The 18,853-nt window shown below is 49.5% G+C and overlaps 1 protein-coding gene across 1 annotated transcript in view; it reads left to right on the forward strand.

Moving 5' to 3' along the window:
- The first annotated feature begins 2,357 nt into the window (after positions 1 to 2,357).
- Positions 2,358 to 18,853, forward strand: part of Hth (Meis homeobox homothorax) — a 438,429-nt gene continuing 421,933 nt past the window's right edge. The window contains exons 1-2 of the mRNA XM_076906279.1: positions 2,358 to 2,586; positions 15,658 to 15,917. Of these exons, the coding sequence (XP_076762394.1) occupies positions 2,572 to 2,586; positions 15,658 to 15,917 (275 nt within the window). The 5' untranslated portion in view covers positions 2,358 to 2,571. The remainder of the gene's footprint in view (positions 2,587 to 15,657; positions 15,918 to 18,853) is intronic.

The raw sequence follows: 18,853 nt of genomic DNA on the forward strand, positions 1-18,853 counted from the left end.
GGCGGTCACGTTGGTAGTGGTGTAGCGATGGCGGAGAAACCCGTGGTTCGCGGTCCCGCCGCGAAGGCGCTGCGCGCGGCGCCGCGTTGGTGGGGATGTGGGCGGCACCGCTGGACGCATTGGCCGCGCTCGATGGGCGTGGCTCGCTGCCTCCCACTCCAACGCGTAGCGCCGCGCTGATTGACAGTTGGCGAACGACTGCGGACGGCGCAGGATCTAAAACCGCGCTAGGCGCTGCTCTCCACGCTCGCTCGCTCCGCTCTCTTCTCTTACCCGTGGATATCTCTGCCCGGCGCTTTTTCGTGGGGGAAGAACTCGAAACACGCATATTCCCGTGGTGGCCGCCTTTGCCCGCCGGCCCGCGCGCACCAACATACAACACGCCAAACCTTCCAACCTTCTGTCCGGCCGGAGTTACGAGTGGCACACGCAGTAGTAGTTACGGTTTAGGGAGGTGGGTCCGGCCGCCGTCTCTCGCGGACAGCTCTTCTATCGCGCGGTCGCCTCTTCTCGCTTCTCCTCTCCGTGAGCCGGTGTTCCGCGCGTTCAGTAATCGCCGCGAGGAGGAACGCGCTTCTTCTTCCGCCGCGAGACGACCGTCGAACGACGTGATCTGCGACGTGACCCGCCGCGCGCCTGATCGCCGCGTCCACTGTTTCGATTCGAGTACGTGTCCAACAGTTCGCGGATAAAACGTGAAACCGACCCGCGGTGGTGTGTCTCGACGTGACTGCGTGTACCACTGTACACGCCCACGTAGAATACGAGGAGCGTACGAAGGTGATACATCCGCGCGTGCCAGACGACACGCAGAGAGAACGAGCGTCTCGATCATCAGCTTGGTTGTTTCACCAGATTTTTCTTCTCCTACGAGGCAGGAACCGTTGCGGAGAGAATCTAATTTGGATTTACTAGAATCGTTCTGGACTTTGCCAACGTGCTGCCTGTGCTACTGACATTTTGGAGCCAGGTGTGATCAGCTCTCCGCGAGAGCCATCGTCAGTGAGAGATAGCGCGTTTCCGGTGCACGCGTTCCGTTCTTTCCTCCAGTTCCGGGGCCGCAGTGCGTCGCGCGCGATCGACGGTCACGCAAGGACGCCGTCCGCCTGTGCTCCGTGTCTCCTGTTCGTCTGTTCTCTTCTCGCTCTTTATCCCCCTCTCTCTCTCATACTCTCGTTCTTTCTCTTCATCTTTCTCTCTGTCTGTCTCTCTTTCTCTCTCTCTCTCGAGAAACGGAAACTGCACACCTTGACTTGGCGCCAACACCGCAACGGTGCGTCGCGCGGAAGAAAGAGGATGTAAACCGAGTTCCGTCAGTGAGAAACGCAGTCGAGCCCTGAAACCGTCGCCACTCTGCCCGACACGTTCGCGCGCGCGTCCATTCTCATCGTTCCTCGTGAAAGAACAACAACAACAACAATCAGTGCGTTCGATCGACCAGCCGACGGCGCCGACGATCCTCTGCTCCGATCCACAGTGCGGACAGCAATCGATTGGCAGCAGCGACAGTACGTCCCTCACCCATCCGTGATAATCGAAGATCGTGTGATTCGCAATAATCGTGGTGATAATCGTCGGTTAACAATCGAAATCAACATCTCGAGCATCGTGATCGCGATTACAAGAAAGTCTCTCGTCCGTCGGTGAACCAACAACCCAGTCTCCTCCAGTGTCACGATTTTTAAGAACCACCAGAGAGAGAGAGACACAGTTTCATCCCTCCACAGTCCATCGTAGTAATTCTCGAAGGAAGAAACGATAGAAACGATCGAGAGAAGAAGATCCTTGAACGGTGGCAAGGTATAGAAAATAGATGAGAGACGACCACGTGCCGCGAAAAGCAAGGGGATCTCTCGTATAATGCCGCGAGACTGACGATACGGGGAGGCACGCTCTCTGGCTGTCTGGTCAGCGGAACTTCCGGCGGTGTGACCGGGACGATGAGGAAGCACGTGTGTCCGGCCGTAGCCGTGGTCCTGCAGCACCGTTCAAGCGCGCGTGCCGAGCTCTGCTGACGCTCGCCGCGATTTTCACGCAGTCGAAAAGGCCGTGTCGCCGGTCGGCTCGGATCCGGGGAACGTCGAGGACCGACGGAGCCAGAGCACGCCGTGCCAGTGTTCGACTTGGTGGCCGCGGAAGCAACCAGAGCGCACGCGGGAGCTTCGTTTACCTCGACGCTGTGCCGCGAGGACCCGTCGGCTGCGAGGGTTCATCGACGTTGTTCTCTGCTCGCGTGCAACAACCAGTGCGCTCGATTGGGAGAGTCGAGGAACAGAGTGATTCGCGAAGAGGAGACGTATTGACTGGATAGAGAGCGCGCAGCAGCCACTGGCTGGGCCCTCTCGACGTTCTTCCGCGCGCGTCCTTCGACGGGGCGACGATCCGCCGTGATCTGTTCCCGAGTGTGACGGACGGGGAACCGGCTAAACCGATCGCCGCGATAACGCGGATCGAAAAGTGAGGGAAAAGCAGTGTGTGTGAAGTGTTCGAGGTTACTTGCTTGTACTGTGGGAAAATACAGCCGCTACGGTGGCTCAGCACGCAGAGTTCCCCGGCGCGGCCAGGGCGTTCATGGCGCAGCCAAGGGTATGTTCATCTTCTATTTTTAAGAAGCTCGCGAATTCTCCGCGTCTACTGGATAGGGATTAGGTGTTCGTAGAGTACGTTCGAGTGACTTTGCGAATTGTATCGAGAGGGTGTCGTTCTTGCAGTCCTCCAGTGGCATTTTTAGTGTCGCTTCGATAATTGTCGAGGCACGCGTCGACTTTGAAATCAGTTGGTGGGTGCACAGGCAGGCAAGACTATGTTCACCTTCTTTTTTAAGAAACTCGCGAAATTTCTACGTCTACTAAATAGAGATTAGGTGTTCCTAGAGTACGCTCGAGTGATTTTCCGAATTGTATCGAGAGGGTGTCGTTCTTGCGTTCCTCCAGTGACATTCTTCTTCTTCTAGTGTCGCTTCGATAATTGTCGAGGCACGCGTCGACTTTGAAATCAGTCTGCGGGTGCATGGGCAGCCAAGGGTATGTTCACCTTCTTTTTTAAGAAACTCGCGACATTTCTACGTCTACTAAATAGAGATTAGGTGTTCGTAGAGTACGCTCGAGTGACTTTGCGAATTGTATCGAGAGGGTGTCGTTCTTGCGTTCCTCCAGTGGCGTTCTTCTTCTTCTAGTGTCGCTTCGATAATTGTCGAGGCACGCGTCGACTTTGAAATCCATCGATGAGTGCACAGTCGCGATTCATATTCTCTTTGCATCGTGATATCGTAGATATCGCGTAGGAATGAGGTTGTTCGAGGGCAGGATCGTTCGAGGCTCGAGGGTTAAGATAATTCTCTGTCGGTTCACGTGGCAGTGCGGGTTCCGTGGTGTACTCCGCGTGGAATCCCATGAAAGTGGCTCGTAGATAGGGTTAAATCGAGTTCGAAACCGGGAACAGGAGGTCGGCTGTTTGGACGTGTCGCGCGAGAATAGGATACGCTCGGTTCGCTGGCCAAACGATTCGCACACGGCCGACTTGAACGGACCCCGAAGGGACTTTGTTGTTTGGCACTGGCTTCGCTGTAATCGAGTAACTTCGATGCTCGAGGTGTACGCGGTAGGGTCGCGTAGCAGTGGAGACTTTTAGGGGCGTCGATCGATTCATACGCGACGTAAATCCGCTACGAGCTGCCATACCTCTCTGAACTGTTTTTCGAAAATTCGAGACGACACAGAGTTCCACGAGAACCTTCGAGTATTTGTAAACAAGTACAAGTACTTGCTTATCGATAGACGAGACAAACAAGAGTATCGACAAACAGCGGAAGAGAGAAAAATAACTGGGGAGGAAATTTGCATCGAGCGATAAATCAAGGGGACGAAATAGACAAGTGACACAGTTAGATATGCGATAGTCGAAGTTTCGCGGTTCAGTTCGCGGTCGACTCGACGAAATCGAAAGCAACGTACGAAACCGTGTGTCAAAGTGAGTTCGACCGGATGACAATTTGCAGCGTTGACTTAGCTCGCGGATTCCTCTCTGTCGATCAATCGCTTGGCCCGTTTAAAGGCGAGCCCGCATAATGCCGCCCCCTGGACGACGCGCGCCTAAATTCCATTACCTCCACGATTTTATCTCGCCGCTTTTCATTTCGAAATCGCGATCGCTGCTCGCAGATACGCAGCTCGAAATGGAGAACCGCTCGCGACGGTGAAACTAGGAGAATCTGTCTCGTATCTCGAGCAAAACGAGTCGCGTGCAGTCGCGCGGTGTCGTCGATCTGGGATCACCGTGGAAGCTGGCCCGTTCGAGAGAAACTCTCGTCTCCCCGTCCCTCGTTCGAGGTGGACAACCCGAAATTATCATTTTACGCGGATATCGTGCTCGACCGGATTGGCGTGCCATCGAGATGCACGCTCGAATCGATACGTGAGAACGGCCGCTGGGACGCCCGCGGATACGCGTCGTTCGAGGAATTGATTACGATTCTTGTCGTCGACTGGAATTTTGTTCACGCGAGGATCATTCCAGGCAACTGCTCGCCCCGTAACGTATCCTCACCGATTTCCACTTGTCGCATCCGTCTCGCAGCCTCGAACTCGCGAGCCTCCACTGCCCGTCGGATGTAACGCCGTGTCCACTCTACGGAACGCTCTTCCACTTTCCTCTCGTCTAGTTTTCTCCGTTTTTCTCCAGACGAAATCGTCGAACCGGAAATTTCTTCGCTCGAGTCGAATTTTATTTTCCGCAGCAAAATCAGTGGCCACTGTTGGCAGGATTTTTTGGAGCGCCGTTCGAGGCGAACGCTTTCAACTGTCGCTGCGAACCGGTAACGAATGTCGATCTGTTCTCTTGACGATCATTTGTAAGCGTAGAGCAGTGACAAGTGTGCAGTGAAATTTTGAGAAATTGCATTTAATCCCATTGTCGACGAGGCGATGGTTTGTTCTGTGGGCACGAGAAGTTTAGATGTCGAGATAAACCGGTAAATCGGTTTTATCAATCGACGTGCACGGTCGACGGCCGTGTCGAGAGTTCGCTTAGCATAATGTTACTCCAGCTGAGGGTTAATCGGTCAGGTTTTCCGTGACATTTCTGGAATTCCAGCGACGTCCACGGTTTTATCGGGCACGGCCAAGTGAAAACGGTATCGGCGTCGATAAAGAGCTTTACGAGATCGCCGATAAGCAACGATGGCTCGCGTGCCAGCCGATTTTCAAGTGACGGAACCTCTCTCTGGCTTCTCGTTCGAGTCCCACCGACGGCTTCGCCTGTCTGTCGATGCTATGTGTATCGCGACGAAACGCTTCCGTTCGGTTTTCGACAGACTGCTGGCAGACACCCCTTTTATTGACTCAAAGATTGCTCCGCTATCGTCGTACCCGTTCGACGATTCTCTCCCCCCATCCACCTTTTCGCGAGTGATTTCTCGAAAATATTCTCGTCTATCAAAGTGCGAAACTGTGGTATGGTACGTAGTAAATTTTCTGAGAGAATTTGCAAAGCTTTGTATCGCGAAGCGTACAATTTCGTTCGATTCGAGTTCATCTCTTCGCGAGTGATTTCTCGAAAAAATTCTCGATTATCAAAGTGCGAAACCTTGGTGCGATACGTAGTAAATTTTCTGAAAGAATTTGCAACGCTTTGTATCGCGAAGCGTACAATTTCTTTCGATTCGAGTTTATCTCTTCGCGAGTGATTTCTCGAAAAATTCTTGATTATCAAAGTGCGAAACTGTGGTATGGTACGTAGTAAGTTTTCTGAAAGAATTTGCAATGCTTTGTATTCGAACGCGAAGCGTACAATTTCGTACGAATCGAGTTCATCTCTTCGCGAGTGATTTCTCGAAAAAATTCTCGATTATCAAAGTGCGAAACCTTGGTGCGATACGTAGTAAATTTTCTGAAAGAATTTGCAACGCTTTGTATCGCGAAGCGTACAATTTCGTTCGAATCGAGTTCATTTCTTCGCGAGTGGCTTCCTCGTATATCGAGAGTGTCTCTGTCGAATTTCAGGAATCCGATGGTTCCAGTAAATTCGTTAGGAAAGCAATTTTTACAAGGTGCTTCGTGACGAAAATTTAGTGGGGTTCGATCCGTGTTGTTTCGCTGTGTTTCTCGAAGTGAGTTTTAATAAAACAAAAAAGGAAAGAAAAAAATTCGTGGCACGTTTTAATAATGGATTGTGGTTTGACCGGTCGCGGTTGGAAATTTAAGCAGCAACGGGTTGCCTCGAATGCATAATTCGAAGTTCGACGTCGAAAATGGTCGATTGTGCTCGGACAATTTCGTAAAATAGGCGAAGGAATTTTCATGCTGGTACGATCGCGGCTGCCTTTTCCGTGGCGCGGGTAAAGTGTTTATTAATATTGCAAACGGTACCTTGAGGCGTTTCGATTATATAGTCGTAAGTTATTTAGAAAAATTGCTCGGATAAAAGGAATTCGTTGTGCCCCGTAAGCTCTGAATTATGCATCCGGCATACTGACGTATTAATTCGGTGGACAAGCCTCCGTGTACTACTCGAGTGAATATTTTAACTGCAACTACAGGAAAGTTTTTGTATTAATCATGGTGACACGTTCGTTTTGCCAAATATCTCAACTTCTAGCTTCAGGCTTCGCGAAAAAGATGCTCGAGCAAAAATCACGAATTCATATCTCGCTACGTTCCTCGTCCAGCTTTCGTTTCAACTCGAAACGTGGCAAATTGCCCCCTCGAACACGTCCGCAGCCATCTTGCTCTTCGCTGACCGCCACCACTAACTTTAATTAAGCCGTACACAACCGCGTTACCACTTATATCCGTCAAACCACAACCCTGATCGATATCAGAATAAAAACTACCCCGAGAGTGTGTACAGTCCAACACCAGCGCAGCTATCGTAATCCCGTTGCGCAAACTATTTCCTTTTTCAATCGGCAAAGTGATCCACGCTGGAACCACTAATGGAAACGTTCCAGAAAAAAATCTCTGCTTCTATCGACTTTCGTTGATACGTTGGCGATTTATTACTGAAAATTGGGAGAAGGTTAGACAGTGCGATTTACAGTTTCTTCGAGCGTTTTTCCTTCTCGCGAGAACCACGTTTTCTAGTAACGATTGTAGGATATTTATTCGTTATTATTTACAATGCCAGTTCGTGAGGATCGTTCGGATAATTGGGTGATCGCAGAAAGTCTGAACGAGAGTCGAACGGAATAAAATGGCGCGTCGATGGAGTCGCGACGGGTACTCTTCCTGGTGGCGCGCACGTTTTACCGCTCAATTTCCGTTTGCTCGGGGTCCATGCTCGAAATTGTCGGGACGCCAGTGCGTGCGCGCGTTTCGCCTGCGAATCGCTCGATCTGGGCCCCGCCGCAGGATCGAGGGCCAGCTCGAAAGTGTAATTCCCGTGGCGACGCATCTCTGGGGCCGTCGTCGAACTTCTCCAGCCGTGTTCGATCCGTTCGCCAGCAATTCTATCGCGTCCGCTTTCTGCGTGTGGCATTCTTTTCTCGCTGATTTACACCGACGTCAGATAAATTTCCGCTTCTTTTTTCCCCCCGTCGTGGTCGTCTCTTGCTGTTCGCAAGAAAAATTGGAATCTCCACGAACTTTTTCGAGAGTTTCACCACGGTGCGTCTTCGAGCGGTGGCTGGTTTTTTTTTGCGAAAACGACGGCGCGTTTTCAGGATTAAAAATTCCACGAATGAACAGCGTCGACGAGCGCGGGATTTTTGTCCACGCCGTGCTGGCGAACGACCCGTGATTATGTATTTATGGGTATCCATCAATCACTTTCGCTCTCCCGATCGCCGCGGATATCGGCCTCTGGCCTATGGATTAAAGTACGTATCGATTTCTCGTGCGTTTCGTATTCGATGACCTCGACGAAGCGATTTTTTCGTCTTTCTCCCCCTTCCTTGGACGTTTTTTTCTTTTTTCGACAGGTCTCCCTCCGCGGCTTTTTCGAAGGACCCCATCTACGATAACGGTACACGGTTAGGTAGCGAGGAAAGAAGGAAAACGTGGCCGTTGAAAAAGAAAGTTATCGAATGGTTTCTTGTCGCCCGCCTTGGTTGTTGAAGTGAAATTTAACTGGAAGGCCTCTAAATAATTCTCTCTCTCTCTCTTTCTCTCTCTCTCCTTGTACACCCGTGCGTTGCTCGCCACGCTGTTTAATTCGCGGAGAGACGAATCTGGGTCGTGGAAAATAAAATTAAGGGCGACGCCCCCGATGCAACGTCCTCGTTTTATTTTCAATTTCTGACTCCCGCGTTGACGCGCGTCAAAGTGATTACCGTGGCCGTGGTTATTTTTGAGTATTTGGTCCAGGTGCTTTGGAAAAAAAAAAAAAAATAGAGGCGTTCTTTTTCCGTGCACCTCTGACGGTGAAATGTTGATGAAAAGAAAAAAGAGCACGAAATTTCCATCCAGGTTAGCCTGGGATCGAGGCGAAACGCGAGACAGTGCACTTCGTCCATTTTTTTTCCACCATTCTCCTTCGACGCTCCTGAGAAACAGAAAGCACTCTCGTCGCAAGTCTGGACAGTTTTCAATATGCGCGGAAAAAATTAGATATTTTCTATAATTATATAGTTCAGACACGGTGTTATACATGTATAATACGAACGAAGTGAGATATGTGAATCGCGGCTGGTAATTATTCGAAAGACTTTAAAGGCTTCCAATAATTGCTATTTATAACGCATAATTGCGACCAGTGTAGAGGATAAGAAGCAGATATAATTATTTTAATAAAAGCTTATCTGCATTAATAATAACTCGAGGAGGTAGGGTAGGGGGTAAGGGATGGCAACTCGTCTCCTATTAAAAACTTTTCTTGTAATTACAGAGTAATCCGTTCGAATAATTACCCAGGCAGCCAGCGGTGTCCTTTTGTCCAAACAGCCGTGTCAAAATTTCTATGGGATTTAACCCAGCCGTGCACACGAGTTCATTATCACGATATTGACGTGCATATCGTCCGTGGCACAAATTGATATACCTACATAATAGTAGTCACACCTACACTTACGCACGGTTCTACGTACCAGATGTTAGACGTTCTCTCTCGAACGATAGGCCCAATTTCCAAGCTTGTCTCGCGTGCTCGTCAGTCGCGTCCTCGCACATCCGCAGGAGCAGTCGTCGTTGTCGATTTTTCGCCCACGAGTCCTCCAATTATTTCAATCGCGAGGAAGGTTCGATTCCTCGATCGAGCAATAAACTCGAGGGAAGAGGCTCGAGGTTCGTTCTGTATTGCGAAATCGGTATCGACGAATCTCGAGTCGATCCTAAAATCGACTCGCTCGTCGAAAAAGAGCGGGCGATAAAGCGGGACGCGACGCCACGATGCGCCCTCGAGATAGGCGAGGCACATGGCGCGCTGTCCCGATGCACGCTTGTACGTCGCAGTGTTTTCCAAATGTCGACATCAATCAGAAAGTAACGAACAGTCGCAGGGCCCTTTCTCTCCTCGCTCTCTTTCTCTCCTCGCCATAGGCTTCCTTCTCCGTCCTGGAATCCCAGCCATGTTTCTGCGAGCGAGGCGCGCGCTCGCTTCGACGACCACCGCGTCCTTTAGGCTCCATTCACAACTGGTTTCTGGCTCGTATAAATTTCACTGAGATCCAGCCGCGATTAATAATCGATTTATCCGTGAGACGAGAGTATATCGATCCCAGCAAATTGCGCTTCAGACTGGATCCGGTTCGTTCCGAAATCTCTGCTGATTTCCTGACGCTTCGAGCGAACCGGGTCACGTTCGGATGCTTGGAAAAATTTCATTTCTCCTCGCGTATCGTATTCATCTGGATAAATCTCTGACGAGGATCCTGGGCTCGTTTTGTACTCCAACGACCGCTTCTTGGAACGTTCCTCGACTTTTCGTCGAGGCGTTAAGCTCCGCGCTTTCTCTCGTAGAAAATATCGAAATTAGAAATTCCGCCGCGCGTGGAAAATTAGTGGAAGCGGTTGTATAATTCTCGAAGGAAATTCGCGAAATTACCAGTCCAGATATCTGACGATAATCTACGAGAGCTCGCTGGCTTATCGGTTAGATTGATTGCTGATTTCTAAGAGAGCGATACTCGAAGACGATAGCGTATTTATTAATAACTAATGAAGATTCCAAGTTTAGCCTGGATTCTAGGCTACCCGGATGTTTAACGTTTCACGCGTGTTGCCGCGGATTTATTCCCCCGTCAGATCCAGTTCGATCGTCCGTTGGGAGTTTTCCGTATGCCTCGACGATATTTCCAAGGGATTGTTCACGCGTTTCTCTCCCCTGTCTTCTCCGTCTCGTTTTCGCGTCTGAGATCACCGCGCGGAAGTAAAACTATGTAAGAAACTCCGTTCAGCAGCCGCGATTCGGTTAATCCATCGCGCAATCATCGTTGCGAACCGCAGCCACTTCTGCGAGGCGTTCGAATATCTATTTTACATTACGTTTCATCGCATTAGCGTCGATCAGAAGTTTATACAAGCGTTGCAACTAAGCCTGTAAGCTCGCGAGTGTCGACGACCCGCAGGGTAGCCAACGCGTTAATATAGGACACTGAGACTCCATACGCTCGTCTTCCTGAAGAATATCCTGTCTCACTGTTTTTTATTTCACGGGAATTCGCGTGAAACCACGTTATTTGTTAGTCGCGTCGAAAGTCTGTGGGCAAATTAGTTAACATAGGACACTGAGACTCCACACGGGTGTCTTCCTGAAGAATATCCTGTCTCACTGTTTTTTATTTCACGGGAATTCGCTTGAAACCATGTTATTTGTTAGTCGCATCGAAAGTCTGTGAGCAAATTACATTTTTTTCGTCAACAAATAGGTACTTTATACGCACGTGGTATTTACGCGTCTTGCGTTACACTTTGATTAGTTTTTATTTTATATAAATATTGTAATAGGTTCCCTGAAATTTCTGTAATTTGAAAAAAAAAGTTAGGCAATCTGCCAGTTACATAATCAGGTATTTGTCCGCATCTTCTGAGCTTGGTTTCGTTCGCTTATCGATGCATTATTGTATTACATAAACGTTGCGTTATTACCCTGCCGTAAAGCATTACTCTTATAGTAATTATTGTTATCTACTTGCCTACTATTTCCCTTTCGAAACGAGGAACCATAACAGCCCGCAATCTTTATTCCTCTCGTGACACAAAGAAAAATCCAGTTGTACGAGGGCAATTCTTTCGCGAGAAATCGCGCGAACGAGTCGTATTGTACTTCTGCACGCCATTGCATATCGTAAACCGGCCGCAAGCTCCTGTTCTTTTCTTTCCCTCCTCTTTTTTACCCGCAATTAAATGCTTTCACGGTCGTACGAGATTAATAAGTAACGAGAACTGCTCCCGTATTTCTTTCATTACGCGATCTTGAAATTGATTTCAACCTCGAGGGTGAAGCACGAAGAGGCGACGACAAAAGTGAGCTGAGAGAGAAAAGGGTTTCGATCAGTCGTTCGCGATCGATTTTTCTTAATTTACACTTTCAATCGACAGTAACCGTGAATTGGCAGAAGCTCGCGGGTCGTATCGATCGCGAAACGAAGTGCACGCGCGTGTACCACGCGTCGTGCTCCTGTTCCACCCCCTTTTCTTCGTTGGTTCACGCGACGACGTCCTCGCGCCATCGCCCTGACCTATCCGCTTGTAAATCAGCCACTGATCCGCGATCGACGGATCTCGCAAGCCGGAAATTTTGCTATTCCAATGCTCGATCTATTCGAGCGCGTTTCCGATTGACCACACGACTTTCAGTATTTCTTATGGCTCTATAAAATACATGTACCTATATACTTCCTCTGCGCGTGTCGTTCAATTTCGCGACAAGCTTTTATACTCGAAATCGCGATCGTTTCACGATCGTCACCTCTGCTCGAACGCCATTGATCTCGCGCACTGAAAATTTCGCTCGAACTTAAGAGCAGTCGCGATAATAACGATGAGTATCGCGAGTATTTCACGTATATTTGACTGTCTACGCGTATTCCAGCGATTCGATCGGGTTTAGCAATACTCCGGGTACAGCAATAATACGCTGTTTAAACATACACGGTGTTCTGTTTTGCTAAGAGCTGACGTCACCCTCGAAAGACGTTCGATCGGGGAAAGAAAGAAATATGCAAATGCTCGTTCCCGATGAACGGTGCCGAGTAACGCAACCGAGTGCAATAACAACGAGCATCGGCTGGCCGTTACTTATTCGCAATAACTCGTCTTATTTCACCTCTCTTATCGAGTATCGTTAAAGTTTCCCGCTAGTCGCGTTTGTCGAATCGGGCGCGCGGCTCGCGGTAAGTAAGCTCTTCAATCGCGTTATGAATATTTCAACCGCGATCGCAGCTGCGCACCGTGGAAATTCATGGCAAATAATTCGCGAGCGAAGCAACGCTCGCGTCGTTTACATCGTCGACGAGATAGATACGCTCGCGAAGGAACGCTCAGGCGCCGCGTTTCGAAGCGTTTCGCGTGCTCGAACGTCCCCTTAGACGCGTGGCGGCTGGCGAAAATCCGCGAAACGGAATCCAATTGCTAATCGCCGTGTCGTGAAACGCGCGAGACGTGTTCTCTCTTAAACAAGACGGTTCTCGCCACCTTTCTTTTCTCGCGGAAACACCCGGGGATGCATATTCAACGGTTGCCACGAATTACTGCCCAGCGAGTTAATCTCTGTGTGCGTTTCAGCTTTTATGAACTCGTTAATTAGATCCAAGTATATTAAATTTCCCTATCGTGTAATAGTTGTTTCGCGCTACGTGGCCGCAAAAATTCACTGCCCCGCCGCGCGAAAATAAATCGTGAAACTTGATCGAAATCGTATCCAGCGGAAACGGGATAGCGGTGAATTAATATCGATTGTAACATTTCAACGCGTGCAAACGTAGCGTACGAAAGGAACGTATTCGTAGCCAAGATTCCGTCTGACGACAAAGACGACGACCTTTTCTCGCGTTTTGCAGAGCTCTCGATGTTTCTTCGTTACCGATCTGGCCTTAAAGTCGCGAAGTCCTTCGCGTTACTCTCTCCAGTCTAAGATATTCCGCTCGATCGAGCAGTGATATCTTCATAGCTCCGCTACGCGGTGAATTATTAGACGGCAGCTTTTTTTTCTGCCCTTTCCTGGCGATGGAATCCATTTTCCGTTGAAACGTGTCGTTTCGCGCGCTCGCGACGCTTTCCATGGAAAAGTTGATTGGCTCCTTCGCTGGTTCTGTCCTTCCTTCCTTCCTTCGTCAGTTTTTCTTCCACGTCTCTCTGCTTTTTTTTTTTTTCATACGTTCGTTAGACGTAATACTCTCTGCAACTTAATTGGTAGAGTTTCGAAGAACGTTCACGCTTTCTGTTGCTATCCGTTGCAAAAGGGAGCAGGCTAATGAAATATACATACACCTCTCGATCGATTGGAATTTTGTTTACGCTGGGAAACGCACGGATCGTGAATCATTGCTCGATATCGATCGATGGCTCGAGCGGTTCCTCCAATTAGCTCTCGAAATTGCAGACTGTGTCGTCGTTTTTGAAAAAGGTGAAATCAGTCCGCTGGTACAGATCGCGCTCGAAACGTTCCACGTGGCTCGCGAGCCACGCGTTCGCCAGATGGGACCAGTCGAATCGACGGAGGCGCGGGACGAAGCCTCTCCGTCGTTTCCGCGATGTCACCTTCGCTAACGGTCGTAATTAAGGACTCTCGATTACACGGTGCACGCGGTCCTCTTCGTTCGCCACGAAATCGGCTCGATAACCGACCGACAGCGCCTCTTCCTCCATATTTTATTCACGCTCGGTTTCTTTTCTTCCATTTCGTTCGTTCTCCGCGCTCCTTTTTTTTTTTTCTCCGTGCCCGTGATAAAAATGACCAGCTCTCAGACTTGACGGGCGGACCATGTAATTAGCGATAATAATCGCCTTGCTTTCGTTTCCGTGGTATCGTGACAGGCTACACGACGCGACGAGTCAAGAGGATCATTGCCTTCCTTGTTCCTGATCGTTCCGCGATCGAGATCTCTCCTCGTGTCTCGACGATACATCCACGGAATTCACCTCCCCGCCATCTCTGCCAGCCGATTACATCTTCCTCTCTGTTCGTTGCGAGCCACCCATCCGATATGCAAGAATCCTCTCCGTCCTCTTTACCTTCCTTTTTACCCGGAACGATTAATCAGACTTAATTCCCTCGATGTACACCCGTGGATCGGTTCTGAACGTTATTTCACCGGCGATCTGCCCAGCGGATAATTAAGTCGATCCACGGATATTTTATTAAAATCGAGAGAACGCAGATTACTCATATTTTCACGGTCAATTAAATCGGGACGCAGGTTCCCGTTCGTTCCAACGTCTCGTTCTAGCTTTTACGTTCGCCTGGTTCACGGATCTGTCCCGAAATACTTCTCGATTTCCAAACGCAACGCGATCGCGGGTTCCCCCCTCGCTCGATCGGATCTCGACGCGACGTAGTCGAAATTTCGACGATTCACGTGGCACTTGTGAAATTCATGTGTCACGCGCGCGCCACTGTACAGCGCGAAGGCGCGTCGTTCCACTTGCATCGCGAGCCAGAACCGCCTGATCGCGGGTCGCTCTCGCTTTCTAGCGTCCTTCAAACCTATCACCTGCCGTTTCGTATCAGCCGCACAATTGTTCTAGTCCGGCTATTATTTCTGGCCAGCCTGCTCGAACGAGACGATTCGAGAAAGAATCGGTGCGGCGACGCGTACCTCGCGTCGCGAGGGGCACCAACGCGCTGTATTTCCCACTGGTCCCCCATCGTACACCCCTCCGTCGCCCACCATCCCCCTGGTATTTCTGGTAACCCAGTGTATTTTCGATTACGCGAGCTTTGGTCGCCGCTGGTTGACGCTGGGTGTCTCGCGAAGAGCGGAAATAAATTCCGCCTATTTTTGCGCGGAACGACCGCGGCGGCATTCCGCGGCTATGGCACTCGGAACAAGGACGCCTCTGCCTTCTATTTTTAATACTTTAATACCGCAAATCGATGGATCCGCTCGCGAGCACCCGCGCGCGCAGGCGACACCCGCCCAAGCGTTATCCCTCTCCCCCTCTATTGTAACCGCGAACAAAAGCTGCACCATTTTTACGACCAAGCGCAACGCCTCGCGCCAGACGCTCGCCAGTTCGTATCTTAATCAACTACCACGACTTATCGCGATTATCGCCGCGGCTTAAGCGGTATAATAACGATCGCCAGCAGCGCTCGCGATGTTTACCTCGTTCCGGATTCGCGAACGCCGGAAAAGATCGATCTTTTCTTCGAACCAAATTAATGGTAAATTCGTATCCCTTCTCGTAAGAATTTTTACAAATTTCCAACTCATTCGCGTCTGTCTTAAACGAGGTTCGCAAGAAATTCACCCCCTTGTCACGAAGGATCGCGTTCCCTCGTCTGATATCACATAACGGTTCGATTAACAACTTATAATAACGCAACCACGTTACGATAATCGAGCGATCATAAATTTCCTTCAGCTCGATTCCGTCCGCGCAATTTGAATTTTCTCGAGCGTCTCGAACATCTGTCCAAGCTCGAAGCAGTGGCGCGCGTTAGTAATTGCACAAGCCTGCGTTTAACACGCTCATACGACAAACTCGTGAAACAGGGCTCGATAATTCGTACTAATACGTGTGCTTGCTTCTCTTTTTTCATCCATTTTTCTTCTGCTTACAGTACGACGATGGCGGGCTGCACGGGAGTTACCTCGAGGGCGGAGGTGGCGGCGGTGGCGCAGCGTTGTACGACCCGCACGGTAGCGCCCGGGGTGTACCAGGCCTCCATCACAGTCCACACCTGGGGGGTATGGGGCCAGCACACCCCCAGTATCCACCGCCTCCGCCACAGCCGCCGCAGCACGTCCTCGCGGCTGCAGCCGCGGCTGCGGCGTCCGCGGTACCCGATGTCCACAAACGCGACAAGGACGCGATCTATGGGTAAGTGGAAGCTTCATCTTCGACTTAATTTCTTTTATCATTTCATTGGCGTCGCCATGGACAAGTTGAAATTTCATTTTCAACTTAATTTCGTTTTATTATTTCATTGGCGTCGCGTTTATTCGCGTTTTCTCTGAGCTGTTTTTTTCTGACGCGTTACTTAGTGGACGAACGCGGAAGGGTTGGCGTTGGAGTCTCATCTTCAACTTAATCTCTTTTATCATTTCATTGGCGTCACCATGGATAAGTGGAAACTTCATTTTCAACTTAATTTCGTTTTATTATTTCATTGGCGTCGCGTTTATTCGCGTTTTCTCTGTGCTGTTTTTTTCTGACGCGTTACTTAGGGGACGAACGCGGAAGGGTTGGCTGTCGACTTCATTTTCAACTTAATTTCGTTTTATTATTTCATTAATCGCGTAATTAGTCGCGTTTTCTCCGCGCCGTTTCTCCTGACGCGTTACTTAGTGGACGAACGCGGAAGGGTTGGCGTTGGAGTCTCATCTTCAACTTAATTTCTTTTATCATTTTATTGGCGTCACTATGGACAAGTGGAAACTTCATTTTCAACTCAGTTTCGTTTTATTATTTCATTGGCGTTGCGTTTATTCGCGTTTTCTCTGAGCTGTTTTTTTCTGACGCGTTACTTAGTGAACGAACGCGGAAGGGTTGGCGTTGGAGTCCCTTCGCGAAAAGAGTGTAACCGTTTGGCGAAATGCAATTACTGATGAGGTAACGAAGCACGCGTCGTGATAGATCTCGACGATGTATTTCGCCGGTGGAATTTTATTGCGCGCGTGATAAATGACGGGAAGGTAATCACGTGCTGAAGCATATTGCGAGGTGGTTTAGAAAATATGGAAAAAAGAAGTGGTATATAATTATAGCGACAGATGAAAAAGAGTGTATGTAAGAATGATAGAAAAATAGCCGTGTTGAAAGAGTCATCAATCAGTTCGCAAACTATCCGAGGGACTTTTGTGCAGCGTTGTTGACGAGTGAGAGAACCTTGCTGGAGACCTATGTTTGTCGTCCGTTGGCGGGATTTTCGATATCGATCGTTGGGATCGTAGGCGATACCGAAATGGCAACGAGGAAAGAAGCGTATCTCGAACGATTGCGACGATAAGCGTGTTTCGAAGTCCGTCCACGAGCCTCGCCGGTGTGCAATTAAAGGCGCGCGTTTAAAATCGGATGAGTTAAAATCCATTAGCCGGACGGGGGGGGTCGTTTAATACTTGGAGCGATCGTTTAACGCGGCACTCGCGTTAATACGCCCCTAGCGGCATTAATCTGTTCGTAACTTCGTCTGCGCGCGGGAACGCGACGTTACAATGGGGTTTGATAAATCGTAATGAACGCGTGATTTACATGAAAATTCATGACGCGTTACGTGCTTATTTTTTTATCGTACCACCAACCCGCCTCCTCGTCCCCCCTGCCGCGTACCTCGCCAAGATTGCGCTTTACATTGAGAAACAAAACGCCCCAGTCGGTGTTACTTTTAATATTCAACGGCGTTCTGGTGCGTTCTCGAGGCGTCGCGATTCTTTTTCGTCGCGAGTTTCTCCCAACGACGAATTTTTCGCTCGTGGATCGAGATACATCTCGAATGTGCATACGCACGCGTGAGAATGGATTTAGCTGACGATTCATGGTCCATCAGCGTGATTCAAAAATGTGATCCATAGCGTTTTTTTTTTTTGCCTCTTCGATGACGAGACCAGACTCAACTTTCGATCTTTCGTCGTGGTACCCGCGCTTTTCTTTGCTGTGGATATACGAAAAGCTTTTTGCTGTGCAATTCGAACGAAATTATGAACACCGCTCGACACGTTTCCCGTTTTTGCGTTCCACATTTAATAAACCGGCGAGTAAAACAACGCGTAGCTGAAATTCGTTCCTGGACGCGTGTTTTACGTCCACGAGAGTGTTTCCTGGTAGCAATATTCTTCATTTTGTAGGAGAATAAGTATTGTTTAAGAAGTCTGCGGCTAAAAGACGCTCTTTCATTGGATATCGCCGTTGCGACGCTGCTGAATACGTAAAAACAAGTGACTCGTGATCCAAAAAGTTGAAGTCGCGTGCAATTTTCTATTCTCACCAGAGAATTTCAAAACTCTTCGATTGTACACGTAGACTCAACGCTTCCTCTCCCTGTTACAAGTGCTCTTAATGTTATGGAAGTCTCATTCTCGTCGTTTTCCTTTTTCGATTACAATGTTTATCATTTGGTGCTCTCAAGGTTCCTCTACGTTCACTCGACATCCCCTTTCCTTCTTTCCATCGCACATCTCGCACACAGCTGACGTAACTTCTCAAGCTTAACTTATATTCTCGCACATCTACTATCTAGCTTCTTGGGTAGCGTTCATCGAAATCGATCAAAGATCAAAGCGATCGAGACGAAAGATCGCACTAGAGATCAGTGAAAATCGAAACAGGGCGGGAAACGCAACCTCGGAAGGCGCGTTTCCACGGTGAAACTCGCATCCAGAACGTGGCTGCGCCTCGTGGCACGCTCCTACCATCTCCTGAAACTCGTCAATTGGCCGTTTTACCGAGAGCGGTTCCCGTCCGTGTTCCCGTGTGATTTATAGCCGCGAGATGGCCCGATTTCTGGTATACATCCTAGAACGGGAGCCTCATTATTTCGCGCACCCTGTAATTTGTCCACTCCCGTCGTGTGCCCGGATTCCTGCGCATTCCCAGAACGGAACGGTCTCCGAGGGCCGTTTCCACAGCCGGGCGTTTAAGCCAGCCAGGCCAGCAGGCCCCGTTCGTTCCCTTGATAAACGCTCCTGTTTACAAACCGATCGCGTACGCGCGCCCACCGATTGAGCTGTTCAGGTGAGATCGTGCCAGCCGTTTTCTCGCCGCGCCGCGCTCCTCTCGCCTCCTCGAGGTGGAAATCGTCGATAAAAAAGCGGATCGCA

Source organism: Xylocopa sonorina, chromosome 13 (assembly GCF_050948175.1).
Source record: "Xylocopa sonorina isolate GNS202 chromosome 13, iyXylSono1_principal, whole genome shotgun sequence".
Classification (NCBI taxonomy): domain Eukaryota; kingdom Metazoa; phylum Arthropoda; class Insecta; order Hymenoptera; family Apidae; genus Xylocopa; species Xylocopa sonorina.